Source organism: Chanodichthys erythropterus, chromosome 17 (genome assembly GCF_024489055.1).
Source record: "Chanodichthys erythropterus isolate Z2021 chromosome 17, ASM2448905v1, whole genome shotgun sequence".
Lineage (NCBI taxonomy): Eukaryota > Metazoa > Chordata > Actinopteri > Cypriniformes > Xenocyprididae > Chanodichthys > Chanodichthys erythropterus.
The window spans coordinates 38,602,830-38,630,005 of NC_090237.1; the positions used below are offsets into that span (position 1 = coordinate 38,602,830).

General features: G+C 40.5%; 2 protein-coding genes across 12 annotated transcripts in view; both read left to right on the forward strand.

Moving 5' to 3' along the window:
• Positions 1 to 5,689, forward strand: part of sh3bgr (SH3 domain binding glutamate-rich protein) — a 28,550-nt gene extending 22,861 nt beyond the window's left edge. For all 10 annotated transcript variants that reach the window (XM_067365158.1, XM_067365163.1, XM_067365159.1 and 7 more), the window contains one exon: positions 5,593 to 5,689. The gene's annotated coding sequence lies outside the window, so the exon portion shown is untranslated. The remainder of the gene's footprint in view (positions 1 to 5,592) is intronic.
• Positions 5,690 to 8,484: 2,795 nt separating this feature from the next.
• igsf5b (immunoglobulin superfamily, member 5b) overlaps positions 8,485 to 27,176 on the forward strand; it is a 58,630-nt gene continuing 39,938 nt past the window's right edge. For both annotated transcript variants that reach the window (XM_067366160.1, XM_067366159.1), the window contains exons 1-3: positions 8,485 to 8,662; positions 9,431 to 9,496; positions 11,077 to 11,397. In XM_067366160.1, the coding sequence (XP_067222261.1) occupies positions 9,460 to 9,496; positions 11,077 to 11,397 (358 nt within the window). In that variant the 5' untranslated portion in view covers positions 8,485 to 8,662; positions 9,431 to 9,459. The remainder of the gene's footprint in view (positions 8,663 to 9,430; positions 9,497 to 11,076; positions 11,398 to 27,176) is intronic.

Consider the following 27,176-nt stretch of genomic DNA (forward strand, 5'->3'; position numbering starts at 1 on the left):
AGTCCACCCGCATGTTGAAGGTCGTTTGTGACGTCAGAAACACCAGCGAATTCAAACCGCGGGTTTGAGACTCTTTTTTTCCACTGCAGTTTTAAGGAGAAAATACTCAGCAATGGTGTTGACTGATGCATTTGCACATGATTTGTCTTAAAGAACAACATTAAAAACTTGATTTTCACCACAGGGGGACTTTAAGATATAAGAGTTCATTGTACTATGAAAAGATACTGTAACTTTCATAGCTTAAATCTTCCTCCCAAAAGGGTATTTGGTAGCACTTTATAATATTGTTCCATCATTAATGAATAACTACACAGGAACAAATGAGTAATGCATTATTAATATTCTAGTAACTGTTATTAACTAACAAGAAATTCTGATTAATGAATTAAGTAAGTAATAGTGCTTATTAACTACTTTTTTCACTACTAATAACTACTACAGGTTCATAATTAATGTGAATAATGCATAATGTATGATTAATTAGATCTTTTAGCCCACTAGTAATGACTCAAGTGCTACAAAATCCATCAAAATCCTCAAAAGTTTGCAATGTCCTCCGTCATTACTAGAGAGTTATCATGCTTTTCACTTTAGAATACTGATCCAAATAATTAGTAATTCCTTCTGAAGGATTTTGTAGCACTTGAGTCATTACTAGTGGGCTACCATGATCTTCACACTAGAATTAATCATACATTATGCATTATTCACATTAGTTATGAGCCTGTTTATTGTAGTCATCTGGGAGGTATGACAAAAATCACATTCAACTGAACGCCATAACTTACTGATTCGTTAATCAGAGTTTCTTGTTAGTTAATAGTAGTTACTAGAGTGTTAATATTGTGTTACTCATTTGTTTCTGTGTAGTTATTCATTATTGACGAAACAGTATTCTAAAGAGTTACTGAGAATTTATTTATACTATGCATATTGGCCTGGTTTCACAGACAGGGCTTAGATTAAACCAGGATTAGGTTTTAGTTCAATTAGGACAAGTAGCTTTTATAAACGTGCCTTAGAAAAAACATTACTGGTGTGCATCTTGAGACAAAACAATGACACTGACATATTTCAAAGATATGGCAGTGCAGGTTGCTTTCATTTAAGGCAGCTCAAACATGCATTTTAGTTTAGGATTTAAGCCTTGTCTGTGAAACTGGAGGATTAACTAAAAAAAATCAGTGTTCAAAAACTTGGCTCTCCCAGTCACAGTGTGTAACATAAGCAGGATAGATGATTGTATTTCTTCTGGTCACATGGAGTATTTCACATGGAAAGAGGGTGTTTTTTTAAAGGTACAACAGCAAAAAAGGACTGTTTAATTCTAAAAGAGTGTGAAAAGCTATGAAAAACTGATATATATATATATAACTTCACTAATGTAACAAAAGGACCTCTTAAAACTGATTTACTCAAAGTAAATAGTAATATATAGTTATTTATAATATAGGAATAATAGCCAGTCATATTCTAAAAATAAAGCACAACAGGGTGATCAGGATTCTGATGCAAAGCAAAAGGGATTTATTTTGTTATTATGACCGGCTGGTTGTACATTATCCCACTTATTGATATGTAATATTAAAATTGTAATAGTACTATGTATTTGAGTTAATGTCTTACTGTCTTGAGTCACAAGGAGGCATTAAATGTAACTTCCAGTATGAAAAGATAGAGACCATGGAGTGACATTAGAGTAGCTCCGGCATGTTGCTGTCAGATGGTCAAATACAGTTATGGGAGAAATTAACTTTTTCAAATACATTTTTATCCAAATTAAGTCTGATACTTTACAATTAATTCATTATTTTGTAATTACTAATTATAATTATCACTCATTATATTATGATATATTACTATTATATTTATTTAATTTAAACTATATAATTTATTATTATATAAATTTGTACAAAAAATGTATAAATGACCAAAAATATATATTTTAATGCACTTACAATGAATACCTCTAGCAGGCAAGTGGGCTGAACCAGTGACTGTGAGGTCAAGAATGACAAAGGTTTAAATATAAATATTAATTATGCACAAATAATTTAACATTAACTGTTTTGATGAATACTCCGAAAGATATATCGATGAAATTAATAAGATGACAATATGACAAGTAGACAAGTTAAACAGTCTTTTAAACGACAGGTTCAGCAGCAGCACACCGGGATGTTAATTCAGGCTGAATTCTCATTACACTGTGATTTGAGAAAGCAGTAATTCTTGCTGATCAATTTAAGTGCTCACATCAACTTGTTATTTTAATCTAGATTTCTGCCATTGTCCACACATGTATTTTATCGGTCATTATAAATTATTTTATAGGTCATTGAATAAATGACCTATGGTCAAGTCAAGTCACCTTCATTTATATAGCGGCATTAATCTTTTTGCATCCAGGGTCTGGGTTCTAACCTGCCATAAAATAACTTTATTTCAGTAAATGAAAAGCACATCAGCTCGAGCGTCGACACATTCGTGTGCATATTGTTTTGTGATCTCATAGGAACAGATAGATACATCTGAGAGCTGTACGGGAGAGTATATTGCTGCTGTCACTCTCGGACACACTCGGCAAAACATTAAAAATGACAGAAACGAATGAAATGAAAACTCCTCTAATATTGGAGATGATTCCTACATATTAGACACACCCTGACGCAAGCTATTTCATAAAGTGGTGGGGACAAAATTGGCCATGGCAAAAAGTTGTGGGTAAGTTTCTTAGTCCCTAAATAACGGCTGTGATTTAAACTCTCCAAGACACATGCCTGCAACGTTTTTATTATTTTAAGCATCAAGTCGAGTTAAATGATTTGTATAGTGCTGTTCATAATACACAATGTTTCAAAGCAGCTTTAGAGAAAATCATGATATTGATGTTTATATCTTTAATATTGTAAACTACATAAGCAATCAAGCAGTTGAAATATGCTATATAGTATATATTTCCCTAGGTGATGATAATATAATTACATTTTGCGCTGAAATAAAAAAAATTAAGTTAACATTTACTATATAGTATATATTGCTTTACGTGACTACTGTGGAGGTAGTATATTTATATATACACATATATATTGTATATATTACTATAAATTATATATAGAGCCTTGTGACGATAATTACAATTTCACATTTTGTGATGATGTAAATCATGTATCCAAGATTTCCTATATAGTATAGTATGTGATGTACTATATATCCAACCTTTAATTTATCGCTGGTCAATAATATAGTTTACATTTTTCAATAATCTAACAATCAAGTAGGTATTTGCTGTATAGTACATACTACTTAATGTGAGGGTACGGAATTGTACGGAACAGGATTAGGGCCAAGCAATAATAATAAAAAAAAAAAACATCTCGAGATTAAAGTTGTTAAATTTTGAGAAAAAACTCGTTAAATTTTGAGGAAAAAGTAGAAATAAAATGATGAGAATAAACGTGTTAAATTACGAGAAAAAACTTGTTAAATTTCGAGAAAAAGATCGAGATAAAATGTTGAGAATAGTCATTAAATTACAAGAAAAAAGTAGTTCGATTACGAGAACAAATTCGTTAAATTATGAGAAAAGTCATTAAATTACGAGAAAAAAGTCGTTAGATTACGAGAACAAATTCGTTAAATTATGAGAAAAAAGTCATTAACCTTTGAGAAAAAAGTCGAGATAAAATGTTGAGAATAAAGTCATTAAATTACAAGAAAAAAGTTGTTAGATTACGTGAACAAATTCGTTAAATTATGAGAAAAAAGTCATTAACTTTTGAGAAAAAAGTCGAGATAAAATGTTGAGAATAAAGTCATTAAATTACAAGAAAAAAGTTGTTAGATTACGTGAACAAATTCGTTAAATTATGAGAAAAAAGTCATTAACTTTTGAGAAAAAAGTCGAGATAAAATGTTGAGAATAAAGTCATTAAATTACAAGAAAAAAGTTGTTAGATTACGTGAACAAATTCGTTAAATTATGAGAAAAAAGTCATTAAATTTAGACAAAAAAAGTCGAGATAAAATGTTTAGAATAAAGTTATTAAATTACAAGAAAAAAGTCGTTAGATTACGTGAACAAATTCGTTAAATTATGAGAAAAAAGTCATTAAATTACGAGAAAAAAGTTGAGATAAAATGTTGAGAATAAAGTCATTAAATTACAAGAAAAAAGTTGTTAGATTACGTGAACAAATTCGTTAAATTATGAGAAAAAAGTCATTAAATTACGAGAAAAAAGTCGAGATAAAATGCTGAGAATAAAGTCATTAAATTACAAGAAAAAAGTCGTTAGATTACGTGAACAAATTCGTTAAATTATGAGAAAAAAGTCATTAAATTACGAGAAAAAAGTCGAGATAAAATGCTGAGAATAAAGTCATTAAATTACAAGAAAAAAGTCGTTAGATTACGTGAACAAATTCGTTAAATTATGAGAAAAAAGTCATTAAATTACGAGAAAAAAGTCGAGATAAAATGCTGAGAATAAAGTCATTAAATTACAAGAAAAAAGTCGTTAGATTACGTGAACAAATTCGTTAAATTATGAGAAAAAAGTCATTAAATTACGAGAAAAAAGTCGAGATAAAATGCTGAGAATAAAGTCATTAAATTACAAGAAAAAAGTCGTTAAATTTCTAGAAAAAAGTCGAGATAAAATGTTGAGAATAAACTCATTAAATTACAAGAAAAAAGTCGTTAAATTTCGAGAAAAAAGTCGAGATAAAATGTTGAGAATAAACTCATTAAATTACAAGAAAAAAGTCGTTAAATTTCTAGAAAAAAGTCGAGATAAAATGTTGAGAATAAACTCATTAAATTACAAGAAAAAAGTCGTTAAATTTCGAGAAAAAAGTTGTTAAATTACGAGAACATTCGTTAAATTATGAGAAAAAAGTCATTAAATTTCGAGAAAAAAAGTCGAGATAAAATGTTGAGAATAAAGTTGTTAATTTATGAGAACAAATTTGTTAAATTGACATTTTTCTCACAATTTAACGAATTTGTTCTCGTAATTTAATGAGTTTATTCTTAACATTTTATCTCGACTTTTTTCTTGAAATTTAATGAGTTTTTTCATGTAATTTAATGAGTTTATTCTCAACATTTTATCTCGACCTTTTTCTCAAAATTTAACAAGTTTTTTCTCGTAATTTAACAAGTTTATTTTCAACATTTTATGTAAACTTTTTTCTCAAAATTTAACGAGTTTTTTCTCAAAATTTAACAACTTTAATCTCGAGATGGTTTTATTTTTTTATTATTGCTTGGCCCTAATCCTCTTCCGTAAGGTTGGATATACTTAGTGTAGTATAATTTATTTGTTAATTAATTTGAGTTATTAATTCATTATGTGGTGATACTGATATTATGTTCATTTTGTTCAATTTATAACAGTTTGGTGTAGTGACAAGCCTAATTACTATTAAGCATAAACACCATAAACACATTTTCCATTTTGTTTTCTATTATTTTTCATTTTCTTTGTGGCAATCAATAAGTGGGAGGATGTGGTGATGTTGAAGAGCGACTCATTTATGAACGCACAACCTTGTACACGCACTTACAATGCACTTTACTTTTCAGCTTGAAGTGACACCCCACTTGCCCTGGAGCCATCCAAAATCACCCTCAAACACCTTTCCTCAAGCCAAATGTGACACCACTGCACTGGAGAATATGCACACAAGACTCTGACTTATAACTGTGCCTTATCCCATTACTGATGAGGCTGCGAAATGCCTTTTTATGCTTAAGTGGCGAGTTCCTTGTGAATTTTAAAGCGATGTCTTTTTTCTTACTGTACATATAGAAGATAGCTTATTCTATAACCTTTGAACTAATATTTTGTGACTAGTTGTGCTGAACCATTTAAATATGCCAAGCCAATACTTACAATACCTCTCTGTGTTGTGAAGTACACTACGAGTCAAATTTTGGACACACTTTGCTACAAGGCTAAATTAGAAATCATTTCGAAAATTAGAAAATCAACTCACAGCAAATTATTAATAGGCTTTATCAACTTCTTGACGGTAGGAGAAAACTCATATGTTGTGATGTCAAAAGCTCTGCGTCCGATCAAATTCATCAGTCACTTAGCCAAGCTAAGCTAGCCATAAGATAAAATTTTGTAGATGCTAACATTGGCAGGTACTTGATATCACATTATATCCAAAATCTGTTAATAAAACAGTGCAAGGAAAAAGAAAATGATCTAAACGACAATAAATATGGTTCACGAGTATGAAGACTGACCATAGTTTGTTTGGCAAATAGCATGAAAGAGAATTCAATTTAAAAAGCCAAAATGGTCAATATTATTTTTCAGCATAAAAGTCCGTTCACACCAAGAACGATAAAGGCCTTTGCGCACTGAGTCCGAAATTTTCGTACGTGTTTTTTCGTATTCTTGATCCTAAAAATTTGTCACGCACAGAGACCTTGCACACTGACTCCGATGAATATTAATGAATCCGTTGCGAAAAAATTCGCAAAATGATACAAAATGAAGTCTTCAAGCAGTGAGCATGATTTAGTTGTCCTCTCTCTTCTTAAAAAGACAGAGGAAATATTGGGTCCATCCAATCCTGAGATTGCGTAAAGAGGAAGGAGAGTTCACCTCATCAAGGAGCTGTGTGATTATCCCGAGCGTTTCAAATTTACTTCAGGATGTCAGTGGCTCAGTTTGTGCTGTAGACGACGTGGATCAACTTGTCAACTGGAATTGGGGATTTTGGCGTTTGTTTGTACGGTGGCTCTGAATTGTCAAAACGTCTCTCAAAATGCAAAAAACGCAGAAATTTGAACCTGATCCGAATTTTTTTATGACGGCCGAAAGTTTCGGAGGCAGTGTGTAAACGTGATTGACACAACGTGGGAAAATTTTGGACGCCAATTTTGGCAAAAACTATAATGATAACCATATTTGCATCCACACCAACGAACGATAACGGTCTGTTAATTGTAAGCTCACGCGCTGCAGTTTCAAAGTGTGTACGACATGTTTTTGCTGTTCTTGTTGCATTTACAGGCTTTAACCAGCAGATGTCCTCAGCATGCTATGTTTCGAGTGAATAGCTAGTGTAACCGATCTAATCTAACAGTGAATTTAGCTGATGAAGTCAATATACTGGAATAAAAACACCTAGCCTTTTTCACTGCAACTTCAAAGGAAGCAAGACAATGTTGTTGAAACTAGCGCTGGATATCTGAGGTCATTTTATGTTTGCTAGCCTTCATAATGATCTCATTGTTAATATTTATCACCATTTATTCAGAGGGTATGACTGATTGTTTTCCATATATCCATTTTCTTTAAAGTATCCTTGAAAAGGGGGTTTGACTTGTCAAACAGTGGTGGATTTTTCTGGACCTCGGCGATTAACTTTTCTCAATGTCGTCTGCCATTTTAAATGCGCGAGCCCTTAAATTAGAACGGATTCTGATTGGCTGTCAGTGTTTTATCGTTCAACAGCTGGAAAAAAAATAGTTGTGAAAGTGATCCCAATGATATTGTTACTCTATATCGTTATCAATATAACTGTGGTGTGGACAGTGCTATTTAAAATAATTTATATCGTTATCTTTACAGTTATCATTCTTGGTGTGAACAAGCCTTAAGTCATGTTAATAATTTTGCATATTTCTGGGTCTATACAGCTCATGGTAATAGCCTGTTAACAAACGTTTGATTGTCTTACAGTAAGATTGCCTAAACAGTATTAGCTAATTGAATATGAAATGAGGGGTAAGGATATTTTTGTTTACTTTTACAATTAATAATTTCTTTACTTCTTGTAGGTCTCTACTTCATTTACAATTAAAAATGCTGGGCCCTTTGGCAAAAAAAAAACAAACAGTTTATAAATATAATGATATTTTTGGTAACTACATAATCAACATGCTTCTATTTCTCTTATTTTACCCTCAAATATAGAAAATATTAATAATAAAGACTGAGTAGGTGTGTCCAAAACTTGTACTGCATTTAGTTGACTGTACATGTATAATGCTTCAAAGATGGTCACGACCACGGCTGAAGTTAAAATTAGACAATAACACTGTAAAAAGGCATAGGTCATAATTACCTCCTTTTTCAGTCTATTGTGTCTGATTTCAGTCTGAATATGTGACGTCAGTTCCTGCGGGAACCCATTCTCTGTAGTCGTTTGGCAGTTATAATGCACTTTGTATGTAGACAGAAATGAATGGTTGGAAATACCCTTCTTTGCCATTAAAGAGTGAGTTTTAAAGGCGCTGTCTGCTTCATTATGTTCTATTCTTGAAACATTGTGTGTATTTAAAGAGCAGAAATGTTCAACCAGGGTGGTGCCAATTCAGTAAACAGGATGTGACCTTAAAGAGATTCCCTAGAGATAGTGAATGGAAGACAAGGAGGTTTTCACATGCTCACTTTTGACTTAACAATAGCAGCAAATTTTAGGCCGTCACTAAAATATTCAGAGCAGCCCATGAGTCACTGCTGAAGATTGGCAAGGCTAAAACGGCTGATATGCTTTCAGTAATATTTAACTGGATAGTTTTGGCCACATCCCACAGTAGTCCCACAAACTGCTACTATATTGACTGTGGGAAACATGATGTCCGTTACAGCTCTCTGGAATACTGGATAACCCATCCTGGAATACTTGAGGTAAGAATACAGCAGCAGGATTTGTCACTCGGATGTGATGCGTTCGGCACATGGACAATAAACCCTTTGATTAGTAGTATTTTATAAGTTGGACAAATGTGGGTCACAAGTGTGAATGTTACCCATTTCAGTATTTTAAGGTCAAACAGTATCTTGTTCATGTGTTGTCATGAATTAGAGCTGGTGTTATTAGACTTATGCATTACAATGTGGGAAAAATGTTCACATTTAGTTTGTTTGTTTTTCTTCTTTTTCTTTTTTACAGAAACAAGCATATAGATTGTATTCGAGTGAGAAAACTCAAAAGAGAAAAATAAGAATTTATAATTTGCACAAAGAAAACGAAGACTTTTTAGTGCTTTTATTTTACCTTTTTGCTTGAGGTTCTGCAGCATGAAAATAATTTTTACAAACATTTCCCATAGCTTTTCAGTTAAATTATGTGCATAATATTAACTGAAGATTTGATGAGTATAGCATCTGACAACCTGTGATATTGATTATAAATATAGTAAAATATATATTAAACATATGTACAGACAAATGATTAAATATATATTTCCATAAGAATACATAATTCAGTCAAATTAATTTGATTTATTTGAATAGTATGAGAAATGGTATCCATCTCGCAACACTTTTATGTACAGCGCTGCAGCATTAACAGTGTGCGGCTCATGTTGTTGTAAACAAGGTTAAAAATGTCACTGCAATTTTATATTTTGTGGCAATCGCAAATATTTTCTCCACTGTGTCCTTGCTGTGCAGAACAATGGCCTGACTGTTTCTCTGGCAATATGCATGGACACATCCTCCAGCTGTGTGTAATCCAAGGTGAGTGTGTCATCTGCTAAGTAAAGGTGTGTGTTTATCCAACTACATGACTTTGCTTCCAAGAAAATTTGCTGTAGGATTAAAGTGGCATGTACATTAATACAGAATATTAGTGACTTACATTATCTGATGGATTGAGCCACATTACAGGGCTTCTACTGCATAGACTGAGGATAGATAGAAAGAGAAAGAAAGAAAGAAAATATCTTGGGTTATTTTTTCTACCCATGTCCTGGGTTGAGCCTTTTTGGGTCATTTTATTGGGTTATTTTACCAGTGTTTGGGTAGTTTTTGTGTTATCCAGATCCTGGGACAGACATAACCCAGGGGTTGAGTTATTTATCACGGGCTTTTGCGCCCTCTTCAGGATAGCAGTGCAGCTCCTTAAAATTGGTGCATATCTTCGGTTAAATACAGGTTTGTGTACGTTTTATTTGATCTAATATCATTTAAATATTTATGTAAATCAACATACGTCAATCTGTCTGTTCGCGTGATGGAAATGCCTTATTTATTTATTTTATGATTTTATTCAAAAAAGATGCAGAATTTAAATACTTAGGATGATATTATGTTCTCAGAATTGTACACTGATTATACATGGACAGGTTATGGAGTCAGTCACAGCATTTTATGGCTACGAGTGAAACGCAGGCGGCGGTCTAAAGTTAGTAGTTCGCCCGCCGAACGCGAGTCATCTCCGGCATGAGATCCAGCGCCGTCACGGTGGAAACAGAACAACAGAGACTGGTCCATTACACTTGAATTACTTCTAAATGCTTAATTTTTACTTCTAATATTTGTTAAATGGGCTTAAATGCAGGAAATATGTATCTATAAAATATGCTATACTGTAAAATATGATCGAAAATAAGGTGGTTGTTTGGAGTATTTTAAAAACGTTTAGAGGGTTTAACTTAATCCGTAAACATGAATTAATGTGTGTGTGTATATATATATATATATATATATATATATATATATATATATATATATATATATATATATCCAGTATTATAGTAAAGATAAATAAATCAACCCATTATGCTGGGTTAAAGGGTTAGTTCATCCAAAAATGAAATTTCTGTCATTTATTACTCACCCTCATGCCGTTCTACACCCGTAAGACCTTCGTTCATCTTCAGAACACAAATTAAGATATTTTAGTTGAAATCCGATGGCTCAGTGAGGCCTGCATAGCCAGCAATGGCATTTCCTCTCTCAAGATCCATAAAGGTACTAAAAACATATTTAAATCAGTTCATGTGAGTACAGTGGTTCAATATTAATATTATAAAGTGACGAGAATATTTTTGGAGCGGCAAAAAAAATAACGACTTGTATAGTGATGGCCGATTTCAAAACACAGCTTCAGGAAGCTTCGGAGCATAAATGAATCAGAGTCACGTGATTTCAGCAGTTTGACATGCGAATCATGATTCGATACACTGATTCATTTATGATCCGAAGCTTCATTAAGCAGCGTTTTCAAAATCGGCCATCGTTTGGAATAAAGTAATACATCTGAACACTGAGAATGTGTGTCATGTGATTTATTAAATCGTGTCTCCTCTTCACAGCTGTGGCCTCTTTTATCCATCTGGAACCCAAGAACGCCACTGTGTTGCGAGGCAGTGAGGTCCACTTTAACTGCAGCACTGATGAATCCTGGGATGTCATGACGTGGCTCTTGGGTGGAAGGACAATCCTCTCTATCTCTGTGGATCATGGTCCTCTGGGCAGTGATGAGAGAGTGTCGACAGTCAATCACTCCATGTCATCTGTCTCAATGTGGGAGTTAGTCCTGATGAACGCCTCATTCAGCCCTACAGTTCAGGAGGTCACATGTGAACTGCTGCCACCGAAACTGGGCAGATCATCGTCGGACCTGTTTGTACAAGGTATGACATCTTTTGTTGAGCACATCTGCTTGTACCAGTGCTGTTACTGGGTGTAAACCATATACGAATGTGCCACCATCAATATTCATAGACGTATATTGAAGGTTCTTAAAGGGTTAGTTCACCCAAAAATGAAATTTCTGTCATTTATTATTCACCCTCATGACGTTCCACACCTGTAAGACCTTTGTTCATCTTCAGAACACAAATTAAGATATTTCTGATGAAATCCGATGGCTCAGTGAGGCCTGCATAGCCAGAAATGACACTTCCTCTCTCAAGATCCATTAATGTACTAAAAACATATTTAAATCAGTTCATGTTAGTACAGTGGTTCAATATTAATATTATAAAGTGACGAGAATATTTTTGGTGCGGCAAAAAAAACCCAAAATAACGACTTATTTAGTGATGGGCGATTTCAAAACACTACTTCAGGAAGATTCGGAGCGTTATGAATCTTTTGTGTCGAATCAGCGGTTCGGAGCGCCAGAGTCACGTGATTTCAGCAGTTTGACGCGATCCGAATCATGATTTGATACGCTGATTCATTATGCTCTGAAGCTTCCTGAAGCAGTGTTTTGAAATGTTTTTAGTACATTAATGGATCTTGAGAGAGGAAATGTCATTGCTTCCTTTGCAGGCCTCACTGAGTCATTGGATTTCAACAAAAATATCTTAATTTTGTGTTCCGAAGTCTTACGGGTGTGGAACAGCATGAGGGTGAGTAATTAATGACAGAATTTTCATTTTTGGGTGAACTAACCCTTTAAGCTATTACCTCAAATCGTAAATATAACACACATTCAAAAGCACTATTTTTGAACAGTAATTTCTGGTAATATTTCAGTCTTCTTTAGTAGCTTTCAATTTGATTTTTAATTTGAAATTGAACTGACAATTTTAATCAATTTTAAGATCTGACCAAAAAAAAAAGTGCAAGCTTGAAACTTTGGTAAGTATTTTTCTCAATAGCTTTGGCACATCTTTTGAAACAGTCTTAACATTCTCTAAACTGTAAGCTTCACTACAGTTTCTAAACATTCTCTAAACTTTTTTCACCATGAAATATTTGTTATATACAAATTTCACGTTTTCTACATGTTTTCTACGCTATACAGGAATGTCATTTTTGTTGAGCTGAATGCTCTTGTGTCTCACACTGAGCTTTTTACAGATTTCAGCAGTAGGTAAACATTTACTAGGAAAAGTCAATACTGTAGTACACAAAAAGCTCTCCTTATCTGCTATGTACTTACATTAAAAAAAAAGTAACCTACAGTGTACTTATTGTGTTCATATTGTATTGAAAAACACGATATTGGTAAGGTTAGGGACATGTTTGGTGGTATGGGTAGGTTTAAGGGTAGTTTAAGGAAAAGATCAACAGTGTAATTACATATTTAATTGGCTACAGCTGTAATTGTATACAGATATTTAAAATATATATATATATATATATATATATAAGTACAATATAAAATCATGTATGTATACAATAAGTGCATTGTATCAAATGATTAATTTAAATACATAGTAGTTAAAGACACAAAGAAATTGCTAACAAGCATTTGCCAATACTTTAATTACTTTTTCTAAACTCTTAACACAGCAACACACCTACATCACACAATCGGCCAAATCATGAAATTGCTGCCATTGATCAACAACAAATCCAACAAACATGGCCTTTGGTGAAGCTTTTTTTCTGCCACAGAATAAAAACGTATAAAAGGTAATTGTGACTTTTTTTCTCAGAATTTTCAGATATAAACTAGGAATTGAAAGAAAAAAGTTAGAATTGTGAGATGAAAAAGTCAAAATCACCTGCTTTTTTATTTTCTATTCATGGCAGAAATAAGCTTTCACAGGTTCTGCATGGAGAAAAGCACAGTCCAGCACACATTCTTCCTCATCTCCTCTACCTCTTCTTCTCTCTTGTCCTGATCCAACTACTCCTCTCTTCCTTCAAATATTCCTTTCTCTCGCCCAGACTGTCAAGTCAAGTCATCTTCATTTATATAGCACTTTTCACAATGCAAATAGTCTCAAAGCAGTTTCACAGTGACAATAGGAAAATTATTATTGAGCTAAAGGTTTTTGATTGAATCACTTCTGTTGTAAAAATTGTTAATTATTACTTTAGGGGCAACTTAAATTACACTTTTCCTACTGAAAACCGAATACCTTTAATGCATTCTTGCTGTTCATTTACATGTTTAGTCTATAAGTTTGTGTGTTTGATCTATGTGGATGACGTTTTATCTATACATTGGGAAAGGAAAGGGAAGGAGGCCTTCACAGGGGATAGTTTAGTTGTTACTTCAGGGCTGCGTATTCATCAGGTCCTTCATCTCATCTGGATATGACCTGGATCTGGCAGGTTGCGGCAAACCTCAAGATAAACAGAGAGAGACTAATATTAGCATAGATGCCATTCTTCTTATGATGTAGTGAGTACATCAGGTGTTATGGGAAGTGTTCCCGGTTCCAGCTGACCTAATCTATGCAGCCTAACAATTTACATGATTTGAATTATAGAAGTAGATAATGGTTTAAGTGTATGCAAGTTTAAACAGATGTGTTTTTAGTCTAGATTTAAACTGACTTCTGCTTCCCGAACAGTGATAGGAAGACTGTTCCAAAGTTTAGGTGCCAAATAGGAGAAGGATCTACCGCCTGCGGTTGATTTTGATATTCTAGGTATTATCAACTGGCCTGAATTCTGAGATCGCAATAAACGTGAAGGACTATAATGCATTAAGAGCTCACTCAGGTACTGGGGAGCTAAACCATTTAGTGCTTTGTAGGTAGTAAGATTTTAAAATCTATACGATGTTTAACAGGAAGCCAATGCAGTGTTGACAGAACTGGGCTAATATGGTCATACTTCCTGACCTCTAGCTGCTGTGTTTTGGACAAGCTGGAGTTTGTTTATCAAGCGAGCAGAACAACCACCCAGTAGAGCGTTACAGTAATCTAGCCTTGAGGTCATGAACACATGAACTAACTGTTCCGCATTTGTCATAGAGAAGCAGAGATGAAATATAATATATATCTAAACTACGACATATGCTCTCAGTTGTTCTGCATCCACACTGAACAAAACCACTTCAAAGTGTCCTATTTTACTGTATGTCCATACAGTGAAAAGAACTTCAACACATGACTATGCATCCAACTGAGATTGGAATCTGCTATTTCTCAATGTTTCAGTGATCTGTTACCTAGAAATGGTTATCAGTTGTTTCAATATTTTTAATATATTTTTTTCAGTACTTTTGGGCTGCTGTTGTTGCAGAAGTAGAGGCTTTATACTATATTTAAGGTTTGGAACATTAGGGGCCCTATAATACACCCGGCGCAGCGCAAGTGCGTTTGCTGGTTTGCGTCCGGCGCCGTTCACGTTTTTGCGTTTCCCGCCACGTCCATAAATTAGTAAATGCATTTGCACCAGTTAGTGCGCCCATGGGCGTGCTGGTCTAAAAAAGAGGTGTGTTCAGGCGCATTGCTATTTTAAGGAGCTGAAAATAGACTGCCAATGGCACAATATTTTTTTGTTAGAGCGCGTTGGTAGAAACTGCGCCTCTGGGCGCGTCCACAGTGCACGTTGACTTTGCTTATTACACACAGGGATGCGCATCACACAAACATGCCAAATATTAAAAACAAAAGGATTACAGTGTAAAAGAATATTATTGTGTAGGCTACATAAATATAAAAATGTAATGATGAATAGTCATTGTGTGTATTAGAATTAGGCTACCTATTTTCAATTCAGCCTATTACTACTTATAATGATGAACGAAATTGGCTAATTAATTGAACAATTGTGCCAATACACACACATATATATTAACTGACTCATCGCGCGGAGCTATTTGAAAGCCTGCATTTGCAAGCCCGCCTTTAACTTCGCACACGAGCAGATCGGTTTCTTTTCTTGAAAAGCGCTCAGCTTTTCCGCCAACAAATTCCGCCATGTAAATAGCAATCCGCATCTCGCTCTTAAAGGGAATGGGAGATGACACTCTGATTGGTTTATTGAACGTTACGCCCATTGCAAAAATGCGCCCAGGCGCACAGATTGTTTTTCCGTCGTTAAAATAGCAAAAGTGGATTTGGACACGCCCTGAGTGCGCCTGCGCTGTACGCTTTACACTTTGCATTTAGATCGTTAAAATAGGGCCCTAGGTCAGGCCTTCATTTCTGTCATGCTGTGTTTAAGCTTTTGTAAATAAGATCAGAAAGATCCATGATTTTGGTATGGGGTAAGCTTGTGTGAAAAGAAAATTTAAAGGGCAAAATCCACTTTTACATGGTGTTTGAACATAAATGTGAGCTGGCAGTGTGTGAACAACCAACCTACAATTATAAAAATCCACCCACTCCCTTTAAAAAAAAAAAAAAAAAAATCCCCATTAAACCAAAGCAGTCTCATTAGACATGCTGTTTTTAATATCTGAACAGTGTGAAGTCACACTGCTCAGGCCCCGCCCACGGCCACTGACAGTCCTGCATTACCAGTTTCCGCCCTCAGCGAGTTGTACATCGTCCGCCATTTTCTCCACGAGCAGCTGTAGCGACAACAATGTCTCATAAGCAATCCCAGTGTTCTGTTGTTGGATATAAGAGTGAACATTGGAGTCTTCATTTTCTCCCAACATCTGAGCCACTGAGGACGCAGTAGATTAGTTTTATTTTTTAAGGTAATGTGCCCCAAAATATACCTAAATTTGTTTTATTCAGCTCTTGATTTTCAGTGATTTTCTGGAGTGAAAACGGACATTTCATCTTTTGTGTGAAGTACAATAAGCTTCATAAAACTCAGTAAAGTTTTGGCCATCATTCGGATGGGGTCCGCTACAACAGGCTTGTACTAATAGTGGATAAAAGCAAGTTGACAACATAATTTTATTACCATAATTAAACAAAACTATACCTGTTCTATCTCCATGCAGCAAATGTTCTCTGGCTCTGTAGGCATTATTGTCTGACTCCGGTTCGAACTGAACACCTCTGCCAACATTTTTCGGACATTTTTAGTGCTTGAGATTGTCCTGTTTTATTGTTGCATGACCTCTTGAACCTCCGCCCTCTTGAAAGTGAGCCAAAAACTGGCTATTTTTTAACATGCTATAAAGAGTATCTGTGGGGTATTTTGAGCTAAAACATCATATACTCTGGAGATATCAGAGACTTATTTTACATCTTAAAAAGAGGCATAATAGGTGCCCTTTAAGCATTTTAGAAACATGTTAATTGACTGCATATTTTGTGAAAACAGCATGAATTGTGTTAATGGTATGGTCACAACAGACGGATGTTGTGCTAATTGTGTTTAAAGTTTTAAAGATAAATGTGACTACAGATTGGACAAAAGTATGTTAGCAATTGTAAAAAACTGTAGTTATTGTGCAAGCTGTTGACAGTTGTACTTACTCTTTTACACACATGTGCCAGTAGGAAATCCAAATCTGATGTAAACAAAGAACCATCTGTTCAGAGATCTGAAATTATTGTTTTGAGAGAAAAAAAAAATCTCATTTGAGAATTGAGCCGAAACGATTATTTAGCAATAATTAGTAAAGATTTAAATTTTAGTGTGTTGAATTTTTTTATAATGTTGAATGAGGCCATGCGAATTGGCTGATATTTCTATGAAACACTAACATTTAAAAATGAAGTAATTTATTTAAAAAGTTTCATTTCTTATTGTATCATTAGTCATGTGAATAGTCACACATTCCCTGAGAATGACTTGTGTATCAACAATACTTATATAGAAAAAATACTTATATGAGCAAAAACAAATCTCCACCTCCATTTAGTAACTCTTTTGCTCCATAATGATGATGAAATGAAGATATTCTTGTTCACACTTTGTGTTGATATCAAGCTTTCTGCATGCAGAGAAGCTGTCAGTTTTTATACGAGATGGCTGATTTAGGAGTGAGCATCGACTAAGGTGTTTTTCATGCAGGGGAATTTATTTGCTGCTGGCCGAAGTGAGGACTGCTGCTCTGGCAGTTTTGATGGAGCATGTGACATTGTCGATGCCAGAGCAAAGGCTCTTGGGATTGGAATCGATTGGGGACCATTAAAAATACCTACTGCAAAGCCACTCTACCGAGCGGTAAACAGAGACAGAAAGCACTGCTTGACTCTAATCTTAGATTCAGGGGCCATCAGCGCCCATCTGGTCCGCCCATTTCTCATCCTAACCTGTCATTCTAATGGGAACCAAAAAGGACAGTCATATTGCTTCTTACTGCTGTAGAAACGGACTACTGCTCTCAGTTCCTAAGTTATAAAAATAAATTATATGATATTATATGAATACTATGTTACACTACAAAAAGGTTTATTTAAGCTGCATTTTTTTCAGCATTAAAAATATAAAAACATCCTAAACAAAGACATTATAGGCCAATTCTCATTAACTAAAATAAAACATAAAATAATTAAACTGATTTAATTTCAGCTAGTTTCTCATTTGCTTGTTCTGGGTGAGTTATGATCTTGTTTGATTGTCTTCTTTGTTTCCAGTTCAGTTTCCTTTGTCCACGTTCATTGGTTACCATGGTTTTTGATTTGCCCTCATTTGTCACACCTGTGTCTAGTTAATTCTCGTTTAGTCTCGTTTAGTTTCTCTGTGAATATATAGCCTTCTTTTTTCAGTTGTTCTTTGTCTTTTCTCGTTGTTACTTCGGTGGTTGGTCTGTGTATTGTTTTGTTTCCTAGAGGATAAAGCACATACTTGTGGGAATGAGTAAAGTTATGTGCATTACCCACAATCCTGTGTTAAAATTCAGGCCCTAAGTAGACAATATATCAGTGGCGTGCGGTTCATATAAGCTGCGAATGCTCTGCATACCCAAGCCATTTGTGGACTCAGCAACTAATATTAACATTATAAATTACTATTAAATCCCTTGTTTGAGGTGTATCATAAAGCATACATGATTGGTAATGCGTATGTAACTGTCCGTAATTTATTTATTTGCCAAACAACGGTAATTTCCCCTAAATCTGCCAGTTACGGAGACTTCCGGGTAAGCTGATCTGCAGCAGCTTTTGCGCCTTCGCGCTTTTGTTATGGAACGTCATCATTGTCGCGCGTTCTCATTGGTTTGCTGGTCTATTGCAAATTACATGGGCAGGATAAGCTATGAGCGGACCGCTCGCCCAAGAGGAAAAAATAGCTACTGCCAGATCTCGATCACCGAAAATCGTCTCGGTTACTTATGTAACCTTAGTTCCCTGAAGAGGGAACGAGACGTTGCGTCGAGATATTGACGCTTTGGGAACGCAACGCGTGATGTCGTCATGAAGCACATGTGAAATCCGTCCAATGGTGTGACGAGACGTCAGAGGCGGGTGACGTCACGACCAGGAAACTATAAAGCACACTCAAACAAAGCAGCGCTAGCTTCAAGAGTCTGAAGTAGTCGCTGACAAGCATGCAGGAAGTATGGCAGGGCGACGCAACGTCTCGTTCCCTCTTCAGGGAACTAAGGTTACATAAGTAACCGAGACGTTCCCTTTCAAGGGAACTCGCGTTGCGTCGAGATATTGACGCTTTGGGAACGTATATACCCACGCAGCCATATTGACCAATGCCTGTCTAATGTGACTCGTCAGCACTAGACAGAACCCTGGCCCCAGGAGTGGAGCAAAGGTCAAGGTCATAAAACCTGACGAATGTATGTGGTGAGGACCAGTCTGCCGCATCACAAACATCTTGTAAGGATACTCCTGAAAGCAGAGCCTTAGAAGCCGCCATACTCCTAGTGGAGTGGGCCCGGACTGCCAAAGGGGAAGGAAGCCCGGCCGACTTATACGCAAGTGAGATAGCCTCAACTACCCACTTACTCATTCTCTGCTTAGACGCCGGGGCCCCAACACTAGGGGACCCAAAACATACGAACAACTGCTCTGACTTACGCCCCAGGGCAGTTCTGTGTACATAAGTGTCTAATGCCCGAACAGGACAAAGCAGATTGAAGCGTTCCTGGTCTGAATCCCTAAAAGGGGGAGGACAGAAGGCTTGCAGTACAATGGGTCTAGCCACATTAGTGGGGACCTTAGGGACGTACCCAGGTCTGGGATAAAGGAAAGCTTTAACCATACCAGGTGCAAATTCCAAGCACGACGGAGACACCGAAAGAGCTTGCAAATCCCCAATTCTCTTGAGAGAAGAAATAGCGAGGAGGAAAAGAGTTTTTAAAGTGACAAACTTAATTGGCACCTCCTCAATAGGCTCAAAGGGAGCTAGGGAAAGGCCCTGGAGCACCACGGCCAAATCCCACGCCGGAACCCTCGAGCGTACCGCAGGCCTCAGCCTCAGAGTGCCACGAAGGAAGCGGGTGATCAGAGGGTCCCTCCCCAGGGATACCCCAGCCAAAGGTACATGGTAAGCCGCAATGGCCGCCACATAAACTTTAAGGGTGGAGGGAGATAACCCTGCAGAGAACTTCTCCTGCAAAAATTCGAGAACTGAACCAACAGGACAGATAACTGGGTCCAACTGACGAACAGTACACCAAGCAGTGAAAAGCTTCCATTTCAGCGCATATAACTTCCTCGTGGAGGGAGCCCTAGAATGAAGAATGGTACTAACAACCTCGGCTGAAAGACCAGAGTCTATGAGCTGAGCCCCCTCAGAGGCCAAGCCCACAGGCTCCAAAGTTCTGGGCGAGGGTGAAATATTGAGCCCCCCGCCTGAGACAGGAGATCCCTCCTGATCGGAATCTTCCAAGGAGAGCCGTCGAGAAGGGATATTAGGTCTGAGAACCATACTCTGCCCGGCCAACAAGGGGCTATCAAGATGAGCCGGACCTGGTCCTGGCGAACTCTTTCTAGGACTCCCGGGAGCAGAGCGATCGGGGGAAAAGTGTACAGACGAAGCCTCGGCCACGTCTGTACCATGGCATCCAGCCCTAGAGGAGCTGGATGCGTGAGGGAGAACCAGAGCGGACAGTGAGACGTCTCCCGAGACGCAAACAAGTCCACCTGAGCCTTTCCAAATACCCCCCAAATTTGTTCCACCACCTGGGGATGGAGCCTCCATTCCCCCGGCCTCAGCCCCTGCCTCGACAGGACATCTGCTCCGATATTCTGGACCCCCGGAATATAGGCTGCACGAAGTGACAACAATTTCCCTTGGGACCACAGGAGAATTTGGTGAGCCAGTTTGTAAAGCTGGCGAGAACGCAAACCCCCCTGATGATTTATGTAGGCAACCACCGATGTGTTGTCTGACCGGACAAGAACATGGTGGCCCCTGAGGTCTGGGAGAAAATTCTTGAGAGCCAGAAAAACAGCCATCATCTCCAGGCAGTTGATGTGCCAGGAGAGGTGATGTCTGCTCCACAGACCCTGAGTTGAGCGTCCATCTAGGATCGCTCCCCAACCCGTGAGGGAAGCATCTGTCGTTAGCATCTTGCAACGACAAGGAGCTCCCAACACCGGGCCTTGGGATAGAAACCAGGGTTTCTTCCACATGTCGAGGGCACGTAAGCATCGCCGCGTGACCTTGATCATGCGAAAAGGATTCCCCCTCGGAGAGAACCCCCTGGTTCTGAGCCACCACTGTAGGGGTCTCATGTACAGCAGGCCAAACGGAATCACGTTGGACGCTGCTGCCATCAGCCCCAATAGTCTCTGAAACTGTTTCACAGTGAGTGACTGGCCTAGCTTCATTCGATTTACGGTACAAAGGATCGATTCTATACGAGCAGGCGAAAGACGCGCCTGCATCGTTACTGAGTCCCAAACCACACCCAAAAAAGTGGTCCTCTGAACCGGAGAGAGCACACTCTTTTTGGCGTTTAACCTGAGCCCCAACTTTCCCATGTGAGCGAGGACGACATCTCGATGCCGAATCGCTAACTGCTGTGATTGCGCTAATATTAGCCAATCGTCGATATAGTTGAGGATGCGAATTCCCTGAAGACGAAGAGGTGCCAGGGCTGCATCCATACATTTGGTGAAAGTGCGGGGTGAAAGTGCTAGGCCGAACGGAAGAACCCGATACTGGTAAGCTTTGCCCCCAAAAGCGAACCTTAGGAACTTCCAGTGATGTGGAAGGATGGAGATGTGGAAGTACGCGTCTTTGAGATCGATCGTGACAAACCAGTCCTCGGACCTAATTTGTGACACGATTTGTCGTAAAGTCAACATTTTGAATTTGAGCTTCATCACTGACTGGTTCAGCAGACGCAGATCCAAAATGGGACGCAACCCCCATCCTTTTTTGGAACTATGAAGTACCGGCTGTAAAAGCCGCTCTCTCTGTTGGCTGGGAGTACATATTCTATGGCCCCCTTTTCCAAGAGAGTCTTTACTTCCTGCTCCATAACCAGAGCCTGCTCGGGACCCACTACTGTGGGAAGGACCCCCATAAACCTGGGCGGGCGAGACCCGAACTGAATGGCATAACCTATTTCGATTGTACGCAGGACCCATTGAGAAATATTTGGCAGTAGTTTCCACGCTGTCAGATATTCTACTAAGGGAACCAGTCTCTCGAGACTGGCCTCTGGTGTAATTTGAACAATCAATTCGGTGCCCTGAAGCGGCGCACCGGCAGGGGGCACCAGAATTGACTGTTCTGAGACCCTCCTCAGAGGGAGCGAGCACCCCAGTGCCGCTACGTTTCCGGGCGGACACATGGATAAATGCTCGCTGGGAACCACTGCGCCCTGAAACACACGAGGTGGCAGGGTTAGCAGAACGGCCCCCTGAGGGCACTGAAGGGAACTGGGCACTGTAGGAGGAGGTGTACACCATTTCCCTCCAGAGGGGGCTGCCCTCAGAGTCCTGATACTCGTGGCGTCAGGACTTCTTCGCCGCAGCCTTCTTGGCGATAATGACATTCCTCAGATCTGTCCTACCCCTTGAAGGCTGCGGCTGAGCACGACCACCCGACCCCCCGTATCTTTGAGGAGGAGCGCGGGTAGTGACTCTCTGTTTTTGAGTGGCACGGTGTTGCTGTGAGGAGCTGGCTTTTGATGTTTGGGGCTGCTGGTGTTGCTGAGCAGCCCTGGGGATATGAGATCTACGGGGGAGGAGCTTTTGGAACGCCGCCGCTTGCTTATTAGCTTCCTGAAACCTCTCGACGACAGTGTTGACGGCGTCGCCGAAAAGGCCAGGGGGCGCAAGTGGGGCGTCCAGAAGGAAGTTTTTATCTTTATCCTTGATGGAACTAAGATTCAGCCATAGGTGTCTCTCCGTGGCCACTAGAGCTGCCATAGCGCGGCCTACAGATTTGGCCGTTTCTTTGGTGGCACGGAGAGATAAATCTGCAGCCCGACGTAGCTCATCGACTACGTCAGGCGAAATGCCCCCGTTCTCATCAATATCCCCCAATAATTCAGCCTGGTAGGCTTGCAGCACGCCCATGGTGTGAAGACATGCTGCCGCCTGACCAGAAGCTGTATAAGCTTTGCCCACCAAACCAGATGTGACTCTGACTGGTTTAGTGGGCAGCGTCGGGGCCTTTAGGGACGATGCTGACTGTGGAGAAAGATAGCTCGCGAGCGTCTCCTCCACTTTAGGCATCGCCCCATAACCGTGCTCTTTAAGCCCCGTTATCGATGCATAGTGCGTGGTCTGAGCACTATGCACACGATACGAGGCTGGTTTCTTCCAAGATCTCGACACCTCGGTGTGGAGATCTGGAAAAAACGGGAGACCCCGACGCGGAGGCTTTGCTCGCGAGGGCAGGAAGCGTTCATCTAATTTGCTTTTGGGACGAACGTCCTGCCTTTCTGCTGGCCAGTCAAGATTTAATCTAGCAACAGCGCGAGTAACAACCTCCACCAACTCCTCATAAGCCGGAGAGTGGGATGGCGAGTCCACACTCTCCGCTGCATCGATGCTCTCCACATCCAACTCCTCAGAGCTGTACGCTTCGAGCACCGGTGCCTGATCCAGTGTGGAAGGAACCGCAGGGCGTGCTTCCAAACACTGAGAAAAGGCACTAGATCTATCAGGTAAAGGCTGAGATAAGGCAGCGCCCGTCTCAAACCCCTCTGATAAATCCATTTGCGATCCCCAAGATCTAGATCGACGCTGTGCCTCGGCAACAGCGGGACCCGAACCCTGAGGACCGCGAGCCTGAGCGCCCTCCTCAAAGAGTGCCAGGCGGGAGCGGAGCGTCCGTAAAGGAAGCAGCTCACAATGCTCACAGCCAGCACCCTCGAGTGCTGACCGTGCATGCTCCGCTCCCAAACAAGCAACACAAAGACCATGTGTGTCCCCACTCGTAATAAAACGTGGGCAGGGATGAACACACGGTCTGAACTGCTGATCCGCCATAATATATAGATATATAGAGAGTCACAAACAACACCAAATAAGACAAACGAGTCACATAAAGCGCTACTGAAGACACAGAAGCTAGCGCTGCTTTGTTTGAGTGTGCTTTATAGTTTCCTGGTCGTGACCTCACCCGCCTCTGACGTCTCGTCACACCATTGGACGGATTTCACATGTGCTTCATGACGACATCACGCGTTGCGTTCCCAAAGCGTCAATATCTCGACGCAACGCGAGTTCCCTTGAAAGGGAACACATTGTATTTGATACAACACTAACTAGACTTAGCCAAATGGGGGAAAAAAAATCATAACTAAAACTATTTTCATAGTATTTAATTTTCTCCATAGAGATTTTTAATGAAAACTTATAAATAGTTTAAGGATGTTAATCGATATAGTTTTTGTGTTTGCATAATTTCAACTTTTTTTTTTTTTTAAAGAATAGCCTACTGATATTTTTATTTATTATAGCCTACTTATATTTATTATAATTACATTTTATTTTTTTTATTTATAATAGGCTGTTAATACTAATTGTTATTACTTTTTTTTTTAAAATTATTAAATTAAAAGGTACTTCTGGCATACATTTAAATTGACGCCATGGTGTTTTTTATTTGTCGTGTCTGATTTAGATCTGTGTCCTAAACTGATACGTTGAAGTATGTAATTTCTGCGGCACCTAGTGGATTACAAAAATACAGCATATTTTGCAAACACACCATTCGCATGTTGCGCCTCCGTCGACTCAAACGTCACAAAAGCTCTTACAGATGCTTGTGAAGTTACGTCTCAACAGGTAAATATGGACTACTCTCAATAAAAGTTCCAACATATTAGAAATACTTTTCATGAGCAAGCAAATGAGTAAACTAACAATGTCTAGAGAGAACGTGAGCGTCTCGCATATTAGCTATAAACCCATTCAATGTAACTGCTGTTACGGGTGGCTGGTAGAGAGATGAGGCAGATACGGATTTCCACGATAATAGAGACTTTACTTCAAACAATGGCAATGAACAACAGACAGACACCTTAACAAAACAGAGAACGGACGAGGAGTGCAGGGAGTGAGTGCATTATATAGGAGTGCTAACAATAGAGTCCAGGTGCAGGTGATGAGTGACGATGAGGAGCAGACGAGGGAAGTGAGTGCAGGTGTGGAGAACAGGAGGATTCTGGGAAATGGAGTCCAGGGAAACAAGGGATCTGTAACAGTACCTCCCCCTCCCGGTAGGCGCGTCCTCGCGCCGTAGATGTAACAACCGGGAGGGGGGCGGGCGCCCTGGAGACCTCAAACCGGAGCAGGGGAAGGAGTAAACTGGAGTGGAGGTCTCCAGGGCAGGTCCAAAAACCATGGCGGGTCAGGAGCCGTGGGCAGCCATGGGGGGTCAGGAGCCGTGGGCAGCCATGGCGGGTCAGGAGCCGTGGGCAGCCATGGGGGGTCAGGAGCCGTGGGCAGCCATGGCGGGTCAGGTGCAGCGGGCAGCCATGGCGGGTCAGGTGCAGCGGGCAGACATGCAGCGGGCATACATGGCGGGTCAGGTGCAGCGGGCAGCCATGGCGGGTCAGGTGCAGCGGGCAGCCATGGCGGGTCAGGAGCCGAAGCCTTCGAGGCGTTGAGCCCAGGCGTCGCTGAAGGACTGGCGGGTGATGGCGGAACCGAAGGCTCTGCCGACCGAAGCGCAGCCGGGACTCCAGAAGGCCGCAGTGAAAGCAGAAGGACAGCCAACAAAACGAACACCGGGGGGAGTGAGGAGGCCAACTGAATCCGAGGGACGGAGTGACGGAGCGGAGACGGAGGAGTGAAGTCCAGAGGGGAGGGCAGGCTGATGAATGACCAAGGTGTGAGTGGAGGCAGGATGGAGACTGGTGAAGCTGGAGGACTGATGGGCAACGGTGGAGCAGAGGGAGGTTGGAGCCGGGGTGAAGGTAATCGCCCAGAGGTCCGAGGTGGAGATCTGGGCGAGGGGGCTTGAGGTGGAGGTGCAGTATAGACATGACTTGGAGGAGGCGGGAGAGGGAGGCAGGGAGGGAAAACAGTCTTTGGGCTGGAGAGTTCAATCACAGAGACCATACTAGGAGCGGCTGGCTCGGCGGCGGCGGCTGGAGCGGCAGGCTCGGCGGCGGCGGCTGGAGCGGCTGGCTCGGCGGCGGCGGCTGGAGCGGCAGGCTCGGCGGCGGCGGCTGGAGCGGCAGGCTCGGTGGCGGCGGCTGGAGCTGAGGGCTCGTAGGCGGCGGAGACTGGAGAACTTTGCTCGGCGGCGGAGACTGGAGAACTTTGCTCGGCGGCGGAGACTGGAGAACTTTGCTCGGCGGCGGAGACTGGAGAACTTTGCTCGGCGGCGGAGACTGGAGAACTTTGCTCGGCGGCGGAGACTGGAGAACTTGGCTCGGAGGCGGAGACTGGAGAACTTTGCTCGGCGGCGGAGACTGGAGAACTTTGCTCGGCGGCGGAGACTGGAGAACTTTGCTCGGCGGCGGAGACTGGAGAACTTTGCTCGGCGGCGGAGACTGGAGAACTTTGCTCGGCGGCGGAGACTGGAGAACTTTGCTCGGCGGCGGAGACTGGAGAACTTTGCTCGGCGGCGGAGACTGGAGAACTTTGCTCGGCGGCGGAGACTGGAGAACTTGGCTCGGAGGAGGAGACTGGAGAACTTGGCTCGGAGGAGATTGGGGTTGAGGGCCATTTCATCCCCTCAAATACAATTAAAATCCCCACAGGCACTGGAGCTGGCTCTGTGGGGACTGGAGCTGGCTCTGGAGATACTGGAGCTGGCTCTGGAGATACTGGAGTGGGCTCTGGAGATACTGGAGCGGGCTCTGGAGATACTGGAGCGGGCTCTGGAGATACTGGAGCGGGCTCTGGAGATACTGGAGCGGGCTCTGGAGATACTGGAGCGGGCTCTGGAGATACTGGAGCGGGCTCTGGAGACACTGGAGCGGGCTCTGGAGACACTGGAGCGGGCTCTGGAGATACTGGAGCGAGCTCTGGAGATACTGGAGCGGGCTCTGGAGATACTGGAGCGGGCTCTGGAGATACTGGAGCGGGCTCTGGAGATACTGGAGCGGGCTCTGGAGACATTGGGGCCGCTTTCTTCCTCCTCCTCCGCTTACTGGGCCCAGTAGCGGAATATGGGTCCAGCCTGGGGCAGGCAGGGAGTTCGCTGGAGCGGTGTGCGGAGGAAGCCGGAGGTTGACTAACTGGCCCGGCCAACCGTGTTTCTGGATGGACCGGACGACAACACTGATCCTGAACCTCTTTCACTAAGAATTTGGAGCCATTCAACCACAAAATTAAATTGATAGTTTCGCTTAAGGAGAAACAAAAAACAGGTTCATCAAAACGGATAGTGTCGTCATCCAATCCATCCAAAAACAGGGAGATCAACTGAGCGTCGGGCCAGTTAGACAAGTAAGCAAGCTCAACGAACTCCTCCACATACCTCTCCA